At 42.7% G+C, this 18,101-nt stretch overlaps 1 protein-coding gene across 2 annotated transcripts in view; it reads right to left on the bottom strand.

Annotated features, from left to right (window-relative positions):
* The window catches only part of GABRA5 (gamma-aminobutyric acid type A receptor subunit alpha5), a 51,722-nt gene extending 34,248 nt beyond the window's left edge, over window positions 1-17,474 (bottom strand). For both annotated transcript variants that reach the window (XM_085213523.1, XM_010727527.3), the window contains exons 1-4: window positions 17,371-17,474; window positions 9,646-9,767; window positions 8,099-8,166; window positions 7,766-7,986 (exon numbers count right to left, since the gene is read on the bottom strand). In XM_085213523.1, the coding sequence (XP_085069649.1) occupies window positions 7,766-7,986; window positions 8,099-8,166; window positions 9,646-9,767; window positions 17,371-17,456 (497 nt within the window). In that variant the 5' untranslated portion in view covers window positions 17,457-17,474. The remainder of the gene's footprint in view (window positions 1-7,765; window positions 7,987-8,098; window positions 8,167-9,645; window positions 9,768-17,370) is intronic.
* Between the last annotated feature and the right edge of the window lie 627 nt (window positions 17,475-18,101).

Here is an 18,101-nt window from a genome sequence, read left to right on the forward strand (position 1 = left end):
AGGAAGGGAGCACAGAAAACTCTGGCACATGCCAGTGGAGATGGAGGCTAAGGACTTAAATGGACATGGCACAGTGCACCCATCCTCTGATTTTGATACTGGCAATTAAACAATTTGATCAGTGCAGATTTTCTAACTGGCCTGTACTTTCTGTCTGTAAGTATGGCACACATTCGTCCCTTGGATCAGGGTCATTTGGATGCACAACCATTATGTTCTTTCCTCCCAGATCACACAGCCCTTTTATTTATACAGACAGGCACTAAAATACAGGCACTATTTTCTATATAGACAACTGAGGCAGATTTAGAAAGTAAAAAAGGATAAGGTAGACCAGATGGGCAGTACCAGTGTGTTTGGACTCTCTTACATCTAGACTGATATGCACATGGTAAGATAGGTAGGAGGGATTATGATTTGGCAGCCCTGAACACAAAGCTGAAATCTTTGATTATCTTCCATGGTTCAGACAAACCATTTAGAGCTCCAAAACATTACACAAGGAACGAACCTACTGCATGACTTTATTCTGATATATGTGTTAGTAATTTGATGAAGTCTTCAGGAAATTACCATCAATTTCCTGCATGGCAATTGTATTGCTTCAGGAATCATCTCTTCCTCCCCCCTAATACGTTCATCTGATAAAATATTCAGAAGCATGTTAGACCTAAGAAGCTTCCATCTCAACTTGTAATACTTCCCATTTATTTCTGAGTGACTGTCAATACCAAACATCCTCGTTCTCAAAATCCTTCAACCCTCATTTTCTCCAAAACCATACAACACGCAAACTCTCAAATGCATCTTCCTGATCACCAGCTCTTAGCTAAGGCACAGACCTCTGATATCCCTTGCTAGATAGCCTTCTCCTCACCAGCTCTCCTCTTATCATATATACAAAGTCTTTTCCCTTCATCTAAACTACCAAAGGCAGGATTGCAATTTATGGGGATTTCTTTTATTCTTCCTAAGGTATAATATATTCCCTCCTACACCCACCTAGACAAAAGTGGAGGAGTGAACCCAATTTAAGTGTGCTCACATGTTCTGTACTTGCACAGCCTTCAGCTTTATGTTGCCTGAAGAGGAAACACAGCTAAGGACCAACTGCTGCCCAGAACATTCCATAGCTTTTCTCAGCTTACACAGTGCCAACCTCCAGACTACATGAGCATGAGGGTGGAAAACACAAATGGAAATATGCAGATAAGACAGGATTCATGTGACTAATCATAGATATCAACAGTAGAATTCCCAGGACCCTTGATTTGGAGGCTGTGAAAAAAATAGAAACCCCCTCAAAAAGTGGAGAGAAATAAGCATCTTTCACACTGAAGGAGATATCTACAACAGTGGAGACAACCAACTTCTTTAAAATTTCCCTTCTTTGTGCTGGCCGCAATTCTGAGCCAAAAGGCTCAGCTGCAGCCATCAACATTACAGATGAATGAAATGAGCTGAGGAGGATCCCAACCATGCAATGCCACTGTGTGTTACAGATTGCTCACTAGCAGGTTCAGTGCAAACAAAACATGTACTTCAGGGAATGGTATTTCCAATTTGGCAGATGAAGATTTTAATTTCAGTTTAAGTGAAATGATGTGAGAATTCACTGCAATGTTTTTCTCCCTTGGTGATAAAAAAGACAAGAGTAGCCAAAGCAATTCCTCCACACCTACCAGGTACTCCCAAAGCTCTGCCCATAGAACCCGTGACCCATCCAACGATTTGGGCAAAGACAGGGTCACCAATGGAACTGTGAATACTCGGAGGATAGCCATCAGGGCATGACTCCACTCCTTCCTCTGTTAGGTGATCCCCTCCTTTCCACACACAGACATAGTTTTGGGTCGCCCTGTCTGCAGAAACAACTGATACTTGTCCTGGTTCCTTCTTAAAAAATAGAAATTGGACAGAAACTGTACCTGCTGCCTCCAACAGAAAGACAGAATGGCTCTTGTACTCAGTACAGAGCTAAAACTGAAGCTAGATCTTTTGTAACCCCTTATCCAAAGATGGACTGGGTCCAGTTTGGGTTTTGTCTTTTAATCAATGTTACCCTTGCTGTGAGAGTTTGTGTCTCTGTGATGAAGGTCTCAGAAGGTCTCTGTCCACCTCTATTATCAGCAGAATATGCTACTGTCATACACTCTTCATAGGGACTATATTTGAGCAGATAATAATTTCTCATTATTAATATGTTACACCACAGCTTCCTCCTGTGCCTTTCCCTCCCTGTGGGTAATTTCACCTCTGGATTTTTGAAGCAACAAAAAATCTCAGTTCCTTGAAGGACAACTTTTGAGAAATGTGGCAATGTGCATTAAAAAACAGAGAAACTAGAACTGATAAGCGTGGTATTAAAACAAGAATCCCGCTGATACACTGTCCTCAGGGGACGGCCTTTCACTTCTTATATTCCAATTTTCTCTTCCTCTGACAAAATCTGAATTGATGATAAGCAACTGAGAGTCCATGACATCATAGCTGTTTTTTACCACTCTGCAAGCTTCAGCCCGAAGTGAAGAATTTTTTTTTCTTCGAGCTTCAGGCTTTTTGAAGTTTGAATAGGAAAGCAGAGGCAGCATGTCTTTAATACATTGAAAGGAAATGTGCATTTATACAGTTTGATAGCTCCCAATTAGTTTTGTAATATTTATACAATGCCCAAAGCCTTGCCAGATCCTTTTCTGTAAATATAAATGGATGCATAAACGAGACCTTCCTTCTGAAGTAAGAACAACACGCACAATTTGAACAGAAATGTTCTCATCTAGAAGGCTGACTGAAGATTAACATCTCTTTTTAAAGTATAGATTTTTTGGTCACTCCTCACTCAGGGCCATGCAAGCATATCTGCATCTGGGAAAGGGCACTTTCTGGCACCACCAGTGCTTGCAAATCCACACATTTCTCACATAACTATTTTTCCCTAAAAATAAAAAATAAAAACAAGCAAACAAAACCTGACTTTCCCAATGGAAGCCTTGAAAACAGCACTGCATCTTCCCGTTAGTTGGTCTTATAGTCAACAGCTCTACAGTATTTGTAATTGCCAGCTTGCTATGGAAGTGTTTCATAGAAGAGCAGATTTGTGTGCTAACACGCATCCAGAACACGTGTAAACTTGCACATGCAATTTTAATGCTGAGTGCTAATACAGGAATTAGCATTTCCAGCTAGGTAAACTATGCATCCATTCAGAATGCCCAGCAGCGTGCTGATGCTGCCATCAAGCGGATGGCCCATCTACACAACACTGAATCTTAAATGACTTCCACAAGCAGTAAAGATAAATGTATTTTGGAGTCATACAAAAGGTTTTGGTAGTTTCTTAACCATACAGACAAATGTCTGCACTTTAAAGCCAGTAAATTATGCAGATGCAGCTTAATGCAACAGATTCCTGGAGGCACTCAAGGCCGGGCTGCCCTGGGCAGCCTGAGTTGGTGGGGATCAGCCCTGCCCAGGGCAGGGGTTGGAGCTAAGTGGGCTTTAAAGTCCCCCTCAACCCAAGCTATTCTGTGATTCCATGATTCTGTGATTTAAATGTAACCACAGCCAGAATCTCTGGCAACCTTCAGTTGCTGTAATAATAAAGAGGAAATCTATTTGCACACACATCGCACACACAACGATGTGACAGTTAAAATTCCAAATTATGGCAGATGTTTAGATACCTAGAGGTAGCAAAGGTGGCCTGGTTCCATTCAAACTGAAGGTAAGAATGGGACTCCAAGGAGCTTAGTCCTTGTCATGAGATGAAAAGAATGTTCAACATCTAAAAGCTGAAAAAAAATCAACTTCAGTTGTCTATCAACTGCTGGCCGAAAGCTCAGTTATGTTCCAAAAGCAAACATCATCTGCTTCACACAATTTCTGGCCAAAAAAAAAAAAGAAAGAAAGCAGACTAACAGCATTCTTCCAGTGTTCTACAGCAAAGTTTATCAAAGCTGAAATTTTTACAGCCGTCCCCCATTGAATATAGAAAAGCTGCTCACTGAGACAGTTGAGTTCTCTTAGCTTGAAAGGGCTGCTTAAATCACTGTCCTTGAAACACATCAGTTTTAAGGAACAAATGAACGTTATGCTTTTAATAGCATTTATTTCCTGACTCAGGTAATCTAAATATTTTTCAAGCTTTTGAAGGGACAGAAGAATAAAATTTTTGCCTGCCTTTACAAAGCCATTTTCTATACGGATGAGTGAAATATGGACCCTTTACCACAGCGCTCTTACGGAAGGGAAATAAATAAATAAATAGGTAATTGAAAATGGAGCTGCAGACAACACTCCCCTCTAGGGGAAGAGAAAGAATTTGCAATGCTCACTTCAGTGGCGTATCATTTGTAAACCACGTCAACAAAATAGAAGAGATAAGGCCTACCAAATCAAAGACAATCAGAATTATTAAGCTATTCCCCGCAGATAATATTGCCGTTTATGAAATCTATCTAAAGAGCACATTGTGTTCTTATGTTCAGGCAGAAAAGTTTTAATACTGCACGTTACAGAAGCATATTTATTGCAGTTCTACAGCAAAATATATCCTACCAACTCCTGACCTAGACTACAAATCATGGAATGCAACATGCAAAAAATTCAGTTCTCTTTATAAGTAAACACATTTATCATGAAAATATATGTACTGCCAAGTGCTAAAGCTGGAAGTTTGCTCAGCTGATAAAACTCGTCTATTTGGAAGTCAAATAAGAGGAGGGTCAACGTTGGCTCAGCTGCTCTCCTCCTCTTCATTCAGGCAGCCAGATGCGAGGTTGCAAAAGCAATTCTGGCATCTTTGTCAATGACAGCGGGACCAATCCTCCCGGCACAGATTACTCCTACGTACAGTCTGGGAAGCTCACAATTCCTCCTTGGAAATGAGGGGGATGAAGAGCTAAGGGAGGGTTGTCTCCACATTTCCAGATCCCGTGAGCCAAGTGAGTGGGGTAGGACCTGCAGAATACAAGGCTCATGCCCCAGCTGAGGTCCAGCATCCTCCACCAGCACACTGCTGCTGAGACAAGAAGCCCTGCGCCCAGCATCCTAATTTCTCAAGAAATGCCATTCTGGCAGCACTAAGCAGCCATATCTCTGTCAAGATCTGCTTAAGGGGCTAAGCACAGGTCACAGCCATGCCACACAGTCAGGTCAGGCTCTTCCACTGCCTCCTGGCACAGCACCACAACTGCTGATGAACTGCCCACCAAGACAGACCGTGATCCTGAAGGCAGCACAGCTCCCTGCATCTTATCACAGCAGCCTCTCAGCGTGAGTTTGAACAGAATAAGATGTACACTCTTTTATTTTTAAAAAGTTATTACTTGCAATAGTGGAAAGGAAGCTATTTAAAAAGCTTTGCGCTCCATTTCTTATCACATACAGCATGGTTAGTTGAAATTTATTTCCATACACATGCACACCCACACTGAATACTCTACACAAAAAGAAAAAAAAATTGTCTCATGTTTTTTAGGCTACAAAAGTATTCTGCATCTTCCTGTAGCCTACAAAAAAAACAAATCCCAAGAAGCCCTAACCTAACATTTTGAGAGTATCAGCAACACAAATCCCCAGGCTCTTCATAGAAGGGGGGTAAGGCTGCCTGAGGCCTCCTCATCCCTGCTGCTGCCACTTGGGTTATGAGCCAATAAAACAAGGTAGTCTGGTAAAGACATGTAACAGGACAACAAAAACATCTGAACCAAGCCCAAATGTTGCTGGAGCAGGGCAGCCTTCTCTCTGGTACACACACAGCCTGTGGCCCTGGTTTTACCACTCCCTGACAGAGCCACTTCCACGGAGCAGCTGAGAGGCAATGACAGCTTACCCAGGTCTTGTTCTGTTTCTTCAGGTGTCTCTGTTACTTGCTTAAAATCATCAGGAAATGCATCAGTGGCAGTCTTTGGGGGTGCACAAAGGTAGCCCTGGCTGCAGTGGGGCTGCTTTTAAGGCAACAGTTACCAACATTTCTTTTGAAACAGGTTTCTCCTATAGTTATTTTGACTTTGATTAATCTAAACATGTATGCATATCCTCACGTAGATTCAGGAGTTTATTGCTCTCAACAGTGACCTGAAAGGAGGTTGTGGCGAGGTGGGGATTGGTTCTTCTCCAATCCAACAGTGATAGGAAAAGAGGTAATGGCCTCAACTTGTGACAGGGGAGGTTCAGGTTGGATATTAGGGAGAATTTCTTCTCAGAAAGAGCAGTGATGCAGTGGCACAGGCTGCACAGGGAGGTGGTGCAGTCACTGTGTCTGAAGGTGTTGAAGAGCCACATGGATGTGGCACTGAGGGACATGGTCAGTGGGCATGGTGAGGGTGGGCTGATGGCTGGACTAGATGATCTGAGAGGTCTTTTCTAACCTTAGTGGTCATACAATTCTATTGCAGCAATCACTAATTCAGCAAAAAGCATGAGAAAAAACAGCAATATGTATAGCAGAAAAGAAAGTAAGCTTTTTTTCCTTCTTTTTAACATGACCTGTATCAGCTCTTAGCTTTTTCAGCAGTTGAGCAGTTACAAATGTGATTATCCAAAGTGTAAGGATGTACTTAAGGATACCTTACATCTCCTAAATCTCTTTTCCTCTGTTCCATTCAAGGGAAGGGATTTAACAATAGGGTCAAATAACAAATAAGTAAATAATCAGGACCAGAACGCCTGAAATAAACCTTAAGAAGCTCTAGGTGCCTCCATACAGATGTGTAATTCCTGAGCCAAACAAACATTAATCACTCAAAGCCCCCCAAATGTCCACTAGCCCTAAACAGCCAGCCCCACATCAGGACCGGAGTGCTTAACTTCACCGGGGGGCAAGTTCTCAAAATCCTCATTTCAAGGCACCCTAGCACCTAATGCCAGGTCCCCAGCCACTCTGCTGGGACTTGTGCATCACTACAGGCTTCTATCAGACAAGCTTAGAGTAGTAGGCCTTTTCTTTCATCTCTTTTCAAGTGTTGTCTGTATGACTACACTCTCAGAGAAAACCCTTCTGAAGATACATGGAAGTCTTAATTACTACAGCCTAGTTACTTTTAATGAGCAAATCGCCATATACTGACATGGGATTTGGCCTGAGAAGAACTTCAGACAATCCTCTAATGTCATTGATATTATATATAATATCTAGGTTATGCAATGATGAAGCCTGACAGTATCCTCTAATCAGACGAGGAGCACAACCCTGAAGAACTCAGATGCCAATTTGCTCCTCTGACAGTGTACTGCCAGCTTTGTTTTCAGGAAAATACTTGCTAAAACAGCTCCTCAGTGCTTCTAGCATACTTCATTTATCCCTGTGATGATTTGCCTTTTAGAACAATTAGCAAAATAGAGAAAGTAATAACAAAAGCTTCAAGGGTTCAAACTGTAGTGCCCCAGAAGAAGATGCCAGTCTGTGTGGCCTTTGGGACAGTTCTGCAATTAGCACTTCAGCTACAAACACAAACAATAAGAGGGAACAGATCTGCACTAAAAAAGATGAACAGAATCATCGAATCTGTTGAGAGTATGTTTTTCACTTAATCAAAGGAAATATCTAAGTACCAGCAGTATTCAGAAGGTACAAATTAATTGGTATTTGTAGGCAGTGATTACGTTTTCCTCTTTTCTTGATATTCGTATCAATATGTGCGAATGACTGGTTGCATGGCTCCAGCATGGCTCTGCTGTGGGTGGGACAAGTGCCACGCTCCCCTCCTGAATTTGCAGATCTATCTGGGAAACTGCATAAGAACAAACGAATCCAGGGTATTACCTCATTGTGTACAGCAGAGTGCCATCATCCTCAAGGCGCAGAAGTTTGTTTGGTGTCGTCATGTTGTGAGCAATAGACTTCTTGCCATTGTGGAAAAAAGTGTCTGGCGTCCAGATTTTGCTGGCGAGCAGGTTGTTGAGAGGGAGACGCTGCATAGGTCCTTTGAATCGAAGCCTTTCGTCCTTCCAGCTTTGTCGGAAAAATACATCTATGGTGTATTCCTTGCACAAAGAAACAGGCAGGTTACCGTAGGGTCAGAGCAGCAGTGATGATTCTGAAAATGACTTGAGCCAGTAAACACAAGTGAATCGGAAGCTATGTGCTAGAACTTACCATCTCTGTGTCTGACACGGGGCCAAAACTGGTAACATAGATGTCTGTTTTCACCTGAGTTATTCTCTCTGCAACAAATATAGACTCTGAGTCAGTAATTGCTTTAAGATGCAGTTCGTGCTTCTGATGCATTTCTCTTTTAACAACTTCTGAATCACTCCAAAATCCCCAAAAGCTTGAAATTAAGAAAATGTTTAAAGAGACATTTCATCCCTGATCAAATGCAAGTATCAACCGTTGAGAGCCCAGGCTCTTTCCCTATGATCACTGGAAAGAAACAGGCACTTCAAGTTGCAGTTCCCCTGACCTCACTTTTAACATTGGCCATAGGGTAAGTATGCCTTACCCTATAGGGTAAGTATGCCCTCCAGTTACCAGGCTGATTTGCTTGATGGCAGACATCTGTACTACAGTTGTTCGAAGTTAAGTGAAATTAGTTCTACTGCCCAGATTCTGAAGACTCAAGACTGAAGCCCAGAGGAGTGCCCTGAGGCTTCGAGGCCAAGAAACCTAGAGGCTGGCCTAGAGCCTTAGAGATCTAGAGGGAGGCCTAAACTAAAGGCCAAAAAGCCTATTGGTCACAAGGCTGACAAAGAAATCTTTAGACTCTGAGGCCAAGCATGCTGCTAGGAATGCCAAGAGACAGCCTAAGAGTCCGCAGAGCAGAGACCCAAAGGGAAACCTAGAGGACTATAGGCATAGCTTCCTAGAAATTTCAGAAGTTCATTACATAAGATGGGAGCACTGAGCCCTATTTTCAAGCATCTCTGTGTAAAGTGAGAGGAAAAGGAGAGAAAGGAATGAAAGCAATGTGTTGGTCTCATAAGAGAAAGGGGTGAGGGTAGTTGGATTAAAAAAGGGCCAGGAAGAAACATAACAGATGGTTTACACATGAGTAGAAGATGAGAGAAATCTGGAGGAAAGAGAACTGAGGGAGGGCTCAACAGGGTTAGGATGGCAAGTAACTACTCACATGTTACAGCTTTAAAATAGCTGCTGTAGAGGTTATTGAAATGATGTATCAATAGAGCTTTGCTGTAGCTGTCTAAATACAGGTGGTCTGGGGTTCTGTTTTTAACAGAGGTTCTTGTCACTGGCATAATTTTATACATGCTGACCAGCTAGGGAACCCTGCAGCAACCTGATAGCACCCTGTCTCGCTCACCTTAAAAAAGAGAGAAAAGAAACCCAAACTGTACTCAGTCGCAGAAAGTAGGCATCATACATGCTCTCCTCATTCAACTTAAATGACTCACACGACCAAAAGAAAAAGCCTTTAGTTACTCTTGTACAGAGCCCTGCTTGTCCAAAGACAAGTCTACTATCTGGGCCCTGTTTGGTTAATGAAACCCATCCCTCTTGTCAAGGCTCTGCTTAGAGACATGGTTTTGTGGGCAATACTGTTGGTACAGAGTAGTTGACTAGATGACCTAAGAGGTCTTTTCCAACCTCAGTGATTCCATGATTCCATGATTCTATGGGAGGGTGGCAGGGGGTCGCTGACCACCACCTGCACATTCACTGCCACAGCCACCCAGCTCTGCTACCTCCTAGTCCTGGTCGCAGCCGGTTGTCGTAGCCATCCAGCAGGCCATCCAAGATCCTGGTGAAGATGGTAATGTTATCATTGGTGTCCTCCTTTCCTGGTGCTGTCGGCGTTTGAGATAAGCTGTTTCATGCAAAAGAAAAGAGACTCATCAAAAGCAATGTCAGCATCATGGGGCGTCAGACTCGTGGAAACTTCATTACAAGAGTCTGCCCCCTCCCCTCTCATTTCACCTGCTCCTTGTTTTTTCCTGAAAGGAATACTGCAGAACGAAACCCACAGTTCTTCATTCCTCATCTCTCCTCTGCATTAATTAGTTTCCCTCCTTGTAGTATGCAAATAACAACAGCATGTAGTGGGCCTCATTCCATAAGATTTTGGCCAGGTTTGTTTTCTTCTGCTCTTGATCTGACCTCTTTATTTCAGTGAGTTACATAAAGAAGTATTTCAGATATTCACCTTCAAACCAGAAAAATATTACCATGTTTAATTCAAAACTTGTCTGCTCAGGTGCCCATGGCTCAGATCTGAAGCTAGCCTACAGAAAAGCACCTACAAGCACAACTGGAACTTGCACTTCTAAGACCATTTTATATTCATTCAAGAGAATCCTGTGGTTACTAATGTTTTGCTTACCTCAAGTTTATCAATAAAAATGCTTCACCTGCAGCAAGCAATGAGTACTTCTGCAGATGGAAAGCTTGCTCAGACTCAGTGTTTGATTCAAGTTTAAGTCTCTACTGAAATTGCCAACAAATGTTTCATCTGCTACAAAGGGCACATCACTCTGCTGATAACCACACCCCATCTTATGCACCCTGTCAAGGGACAGAGATCACTTACACTCAAACAATCTGAACTCAATGTGACCAAGTGACCCAGAAATTACAAAATAAGTAAAATCTACGTTTATTTACTAATAGTCAGCAGGGAAATAAATCTATAATTAAGTAGAGACTCTCAAAGCACTCCTCTGAATACAATGCCTTGCAGAGCATTTGTAAAATATGCATTATACTTACTTAGCAAAACTGGATTTATAAGAAAAATAAAGGACTTCAACCTGGTTTTCCCTCCACAAGGCTTACACTAACAGGACCTTGCTGACACCCATGTAAGTCACTCTTGGTGCAGACTGTTTGGGGACACAAGGTCTGCCTCATTCATGCTGGTGGTCACATAGCCCCTCCCAGTCAGACCCAGTCATGCATCTGTCCCCTAATACATCTTGTGTGCTTCTGCTGAAAAAAGAAAGGATTGCAAAGCCTCTCAGGAAAGGGGAGCAAGGAGTTAGTATGATTCCTAAAAACACCAAATCACAAGGAAACACTTGACCAGAAGTGATCCTCATAGCGCAGGGGATGTTGGCACTGAGGTAATGGATTTAAGTTGCACCAGGGGAAGTTCAGGCTGGCTATTAATGAAAAATTTCTTCTCAGAAAGAGCAGTGAGGCAGTGGCACAGGCTGCACAGGGAGGTGATGGTCACTGTTCCTGGAGGTGTTCAAGAACTGTGCGGATGCGGCACTGAGGAACGTGGTCAGTGGGCATGGTAGAGATGGGTTGATGGTTGGGGTAGATTATCTTAATGGTTTTTCCCAACCTTAATGATTCTATGATTCTATGATTCTGTGATTAAAGAGACATTAAACATCCTGCCTGATATGCAAAAAGCCATTCAAAACAAATACTATACTGTTTGTCAATCATAATCGAATAAGCTCACTACTGAGTGTTACAAGCGGCAGTCTAACAAAAAAAGGACAGGAGATGAAATTTTCACAGATTCTTCAGCTATCCTAACTAATGCTTTGGTAAAAACACTATTTAAAACTTTTCTCATTTCTTTTTAGCCTTTTTTTCACAAGAAAGAGACATGCATCATGCTGTCTCCCTGTTCCACTGCATCAATGTAGGAATGCATTCCCACTTTCCAATGCACGTGACAGAGAGGCAGAGAGATCAAACTTCATTTCATTTCCACAAGTTTCATGAGAAGCAGTGACTAGACAAGGGGAGAGCGATCTAAATTAATGCCTCATTAAGTAAAAATGTGAGGTCAGCAGCCATCTATTCCCTCTGGCTTGCTGACTGGGCCAGTCAGCACGTATGTAGCTCAAAAACAGCCTCAGCAAAACCAGCCCACCTCCTATCCGCTAATTAAGAGATACAGAAGAGATTTGCAGGCAATTAGGAAAGATACAGAGAGAAATGGACTGCAGAGGTAAAAGACAGGTGGTGCAATGGGCGATGGGAACAAGGGATGGCAAATATGGAGCAGGGATTATTGTAAAGGTATGGTGCCAGGCACGTAGCATACAAAGCTTCACTAGTTTCTCTGCTCTTGAAAAAGCTTGTTATTTTTAGTGCTCACATCTGAATTCAACACCAATTGAGCTCAGAGAGAAGATTTCCATTGAACTCTTTTTGTAGGGATGGGAAAAAATACAACTAGTTCTCATAACCTCTCCTATAATGCAAGTAATTGATGGTGCTTCATTCTGTCTTGGCTATAGACATTTCACCACAACACTATACACACCCTAAATACTGAAATATGTGTATAGTTTTGTATAGTTGACAAGAAAAGCTAATTAATAGATAAAAAAGCTGGGGAAGTGACTAGGATGAAGACTCATAAAAAGTCAGCACTTCATCTGCAAAACAGCAATCCAATTTAGATTTGGCAGATCACTTTACCCGAAAAAGACGGCATCTGATGCTGACTTTCAGAGAAATGTCAGTATTGTGTGAAGTTCTGTCTGTAGATGGATTACTGTTTGCCATTAATGCAAATGTTGCTTTTTATTTCACAGAAAAGTTAGCATTTTTTGTGTATCCTGAGATTGCTTATGAAATAGCAATTCCCATTTTGGTGTAAAAGCTGAGGTTGCCTTTTACAACGTAAGAGCTTTAAGATTGTACTGGCAAAGTTACATACGTTGTTTTATAATAGATACTATAGCTCTACGAGTAGCGAGAACACAGGTAATATCTTAAACCAATTATTTCCACATGCATGAAGACTAGGTTTTATCAAAAAAATTGGTAGCTAAGCACATTATCTTCTTGTTGCAACCAAAAATGTTTTTAAGAGAATGTTTTCAGCTATGGAGTAAAAATAAACCTAGGAAAGAACCTTAGAAGATGCTAAGAAAATTCAAAGATAACTAAATTTAAAGCTTGTTACTGAACATAAACTAAACCAACCAGGAATACTTCTCATTACATTTATTTAATATTGCAGTTTCACGGTGACTGAAAAAATCAGACGCTACAGAAAGAGCCATCAGAGTAAAATCCACTAACTCTAAAAAAGCTCAGCTACCTCTTCTGATGAGTTCATCGCTTACCATTTTAATCATTGCCTTTTTGCCATCTAGTCAAAATCATGTCATGTTCTATTCATAGTTCTGTTGTAATAAGAGCAAAACAGATTACAGATACTTCACAATTTTCCCCAAACAATTTTTTTTAAGTGAGATACACTAAAGAAATAACTGTGGAGTACTTTGTGATTGAAAGCTGCATTTTTTCTCTCTAAGAATAAAGTTTCCAAGAACTTGCTTCAATTGGATTAGGAATTATACCAGGCCTCAAGACAAATCAGCAGTTTATGTAGAAGATGGTGGAGAATCCATTTGCACACTTCTGGATACTGTCAGCTGGCCAGATATCAAAGGAAATACATTCATTTCTCTAAGTGAGCATCTCACCATCCCTTTGTTACCGATTCTTGAGATCTGAAAATGCTGATATTGTTTCGTGAATTTGTGCACCAAAAACTCAATTCTTCCACAAAAGATCAGAATATGGGAGAGGGCTGATTGAAAATAATGAAATTTCAATGGTCCTTGAGATTCTTTAAGAATAATGTAATTTTTTTTATTCACCAAGGGCTGTTTTTCATAGCCTTCTAAGTACAAGCCTTCTGTGAGCATTGTGATGAAAGCCTGTTTCCCGTGGGGTAACATTTTATCACCTTCATCCCCTTGTACCTTAACATCCATTTCAGCACCTCCCAACACCCCCTGTGCTTCCAGGCTGCCAAAATGCAGGCTTATAGGGAGCTTTCTGCTGGACAGAAGGGTGACCCTCCACCTGCCTCCTCTCAGCATTTATAGCAAACCCGTTTTTCCATTTGTTGAATTGGGCTGATGGGTTCATAAAGTTATCTGGAGCCACTGAAGAAAGAAAAAACAGAATACAAAACATAAATGGATGAGCACAACCATGTAAGCATATGATAATTTACAGAAAATTAGTCTTAAAAATATGAGGAAGAGCTCCCTAGCATCTGTGACTACTCAGCAAGGCGTAAACCAGCAGAACTAGCTGCTCAGTGCTGCAGAGACCAATGTGAAGTAAATGCCACGGGCTGAAGGGGAGGTATGCTTAGCCTAAATAGCAGGATTATGTTCTCAGTGATAAGGGCAGTGAGCTAGTGGGAAAGTATGTGAAACCACCAAGCTGCCACAGCAAGAGTCTCACCATGAGCAGAGACGTGTTGCGTTGGCTACAGCTACGTTTAATTGCAATCTTCTGCTTCCCATGTTTCTACAATTGCAAATATTATTAGCAGATGGTAGCTGATCTGTGGTTACACCAACAACATCCGTCCCTGCTGGTTCAGCTCTCGGACATATTCCTGAAACTGTATGACAAAATGCAAGCATGCGCAGGGAGCGTGTGCTGCCAGCACGTCAAGAGGGATGTCCATGGGTGGCCTGCGGCTGGCAACGAAGAGCCAATGTGCAGCAGGGAGGGCCGGCATGGGGCCAGGCATGTGGGACATCTTCCTGCTCATCCACAGCAGTCACCCATCCTGACAGCCCACATAGGGCAGGGTGCTCTGCAGTGCCACTGCACCCCTCAGCCAGGACAGGATCCTACCCATGGGGTGCTCCACCCAAGGTGCTCTGCCTCACCACGGATCACCACATCACCACAGTAATCTTGCAGAAACTCAAATCCAAATATTCTGTTTTTCCTCCGACCTGATGGCAGGAGAGCACCCACCTCCTGCTTGCTACTGGCAGCATGATCCTACAGACCTTGCAGACATGAAACACGACTGAATTCAATGCAACCTTTCATGTCAAACGGATGGAAGAAATCAGATTCTCATCCCATCTGAAAACATGCTTCACAATTATAATTTATTTCTAATGATTCAAATTACTGCCTAAGTGCTACAGGCTTTAACTTCTGGTTAGCCCTGAATTGGTCAGGCAGCGGGACTTGATGATCTTAGTAGGTCCTTTCCACCTGAGCTATTCTATTATATTCTAGTTTAGTCTGGTCTACTCTATTCCAAATATTCACCTTCAAGACAACTATCTTGAAATACTTCAGTAGCGTATCTTATCCTTACTGCATTATGCAACTCAATGCAAGGTTGAAATCACAGAAGCCTGAAAAAGCCTCAACCTGTGCTGGACTCGTTATGTGGAGTGGGGTCATAAAACTGTTAGGCAATGAGAATGGGGGTGTCGCGTACTCTTCTCCTTTAACCCATGTCTTGGAAGTTTGATTCAGTGACTTTTCTTTAAATAACTTCTACAACAATGCCTACAACCTTTCTTTCTCTACAGCCTACTGATGGGGATAGCACTCAATAGTCATTCCACATTTATGTTAACCGTTAATCACAGACTTTTGCTGAGATTTCTGAAGTAGCCTAGGAGACTGAGATACATAATTTCTATTTATTTTACCAGGCATTGTGCATCAGAATCCCCAAAGGTGGCTTTGGCTATGTCAGCAAACACTGTATTTATGATTTAATATAATCATGGAATGACTACGGAGAACTGTAGACAAATCTCTGCCCTCATCTGTAATGCCCTACTGTATTTTGTGTCTAATTTGTGGCCATTTGACCAATCGCTTTTGTTTAGCACACTGCTAAAAGCACTGAAATGTAGCAGGGCAATTCAAACGTGGATGAAGCTAATAAAAAATAATCTGATAGCAACAGCAAGTATTACCAGTATTAGATTCTGGATCGTAGCAGTTAATAAAGCAGCCTACATGCAAATTGTACCGCTCTGTCCTGAAGAGTCAGTCCCAAAGCACTTAGCAAATTACACTCTGAAACTGCTCCTGCCTCTGAAACAGAAGCGCTGGAGCATCCTCTGTCTTTTGAGCAGGGTCAAAATTCAGCCCTAAGGCAGCGTGTGAGTGGTGCAGTGAATTGGAGCTGCTTATCTCTGCAGGCCCTGACTAAAATTACGAGATCAGAAATTGGGGGGTGGGAGGGCAGTTACATGACGATCTCATTTTAGTGCACAGCAGCACTAAAACAAAAACAAGTGTCCTAGATTCCCCTAGCTGTCCTTCTCTGACAGGTTATGGGCCATGAGGATACCTACTTGGGCCTGGGATTCAGTGTTTACCTGGGAGTTGAAAGGGCGAGTTAGGCCCTCTGTTCTGCAGTAGTGCATATCTGTTCTTCTCTTAGAGGAGTAATGCAGTTACAAGGTATACAAATCCCGCACCAAAAAGGTCTTGCCAAACTACTGCAGTTGAAACCTTCTGTTGGGATGAAGGAAGGTCAGGAAGGGTTACAGCCCACACAATTTTCTCAGTGTGAGAATACTTTGTTAAATCCCTGCCATGCCAAGACAAGGGACAACCAGTCCCACGCTGGGACAGTCTTAGTCCTCTCCATTTCTACTAGAAAGCCCAGTGGGAGTTTTGTCCTAGGCTGCAGTGAAAGCAGGCCCCAGCTTTTCCAAGATGCCTACAGTGGACTGCAGCTCTTTGCCCTCCCTGCGGTGTGCAGGTCTGCAGCTGCTCAGACACAGCACCGTGCTCACTGTAGGACTGCACAAGGCACACGCTGAAGAGAGGGCTCAGTCCTGTTTACAGTACAGACAGACATCTTTCAAATTCTGGTCTTTCTTCCAGTTCCAATCTGGAAAAAAAACATTTTAATTGAAACCAGAAGCTGATTTGCATCTCCATTTTGTACCTTCTTCTAGCAAGGCACTGATGGGCATGCTTGTGAATCAGCACACGGGGAGGATTCATTTCTTTCTTCTAGTGAAATCATAAATAATTGTTCTCCTCCACAAAAAAAAAAAAAAAAAAAAAAAAAAAAAAAAAAAAAAAAGAACCAACCTACGTTTCCAGGGCACTTGCTAAATGTTTTTCAGTGGCACATCCTTATTTTGAAAAGTCCATAAGATCTCTAGGTTTAGGAGAAATTGATAGCTAGGGGGTTTCTGCTTTTCTGTTTATTGAAGAACAGTCGTAGGAGTATTTCACAATATAGTTTTCTGAATGTCACCGTCAAGACAGCATCTACAGCAAAATCAGGAAACGGAATTCCTTGTTACACGCTTCTGAGAAATGCAATTTCTGGTTATCTCAGCAAGTTTCCAACTCAGCTGTCCCTCCGAGCTGTCCCAGTGCTGGAGTCTGCCCCAGCCGAGAGCACACCCTGTGTCCTGCTGTGCAGCACTGCCTGTGCTGTGCCTTGCTCAGATCACTCAGGCCCCGTCCAAGCTCTCCACGTCTCCCCCAAGCCCTCCTACAGAAGCAGTATGAGATGCTGAGGTGGAGCAGGAAAGCAACCCACCCCCCTTCTCCCAACACCGCTATGTTCAGATCAAAAGCAAAGCTTGCTTGTTTTGTTCTGCTGCTCCACACTGCATGGAGCCAAAGCTTTTCAATTCCTTCCAAAAGCCACAGCAAAAATCCAAACGTAATTGGCAACTTACCCGAAGCGGCCGGCTAAACTCATGGAGACGCAGAAGAGGAAGAAGTTTTTGATCATGATAAAGCCAGAGACCGTTCCATTGTCCATTCCAGAGGAGATGCGTAACGCAGGTGGTTGCTTGGGGGAAGGTGCAGCTGCTCACTTTGGTCTCACTCTGCAACAATGCAAAAGGGAGAAATTATCACAGGTCGGAGCAGCAGGACGGCCGGGCTCAGCCAACACCACGTCTTCTGCTCCTTGTGTTTCTCACAAACTTATGGAGGCTTATGTAAACATCAGCTGTTTATGTAAAATTCTATACTGGCAAGGACATGCTTTACCTTCTGCTGACAGCAAACTGCAAAACAGGGAAAATTCTTGGTGGCCCACTTTTCCTTTCCATTCGTTCGTCACCGAAGGCATAGTCACCATTTTCCATGCGCCGCTTCCGACCCTTTCCCCATCTCGACAACTTCCCCACGTCTGCAAACCCAGGGCTGTATGCAGCCTCCGCATCCCCGTGCTCCGTCGCAATCTTTTCCCATTAACTACCCGGCTTCCCTTTCCAAAATCCCAGTGAAAATGCCAAGAAACACCTACTGCTTCTTGGAATCCACGCTGCTGATGCACGGCTTCGCAAAAAAATGGGGGGGGGGGGGCGGAAGGGTAGGGGGTGTCAAAAGTGACCTTCCTCGCAAAGGCACGGGAAGCTCCTGCTATCACCGAAGCTGCTCCAGCGCCTGCTGCTCCTCG

The sequence above is a fragment of the Meleagris gallopavo genome, chromosome 1 (genome assembly GCF_905368555.1).
Source record: "Meleagris gallopavo chromosome 1, MGAL_WU_HG_1.1, whole genome shotgun sequence".
NCBI lineage: Eukaryota > Metazoa > Chordata > Aves > Galliformes > Phasianidae > Meleagris > Meleagris gallopavo.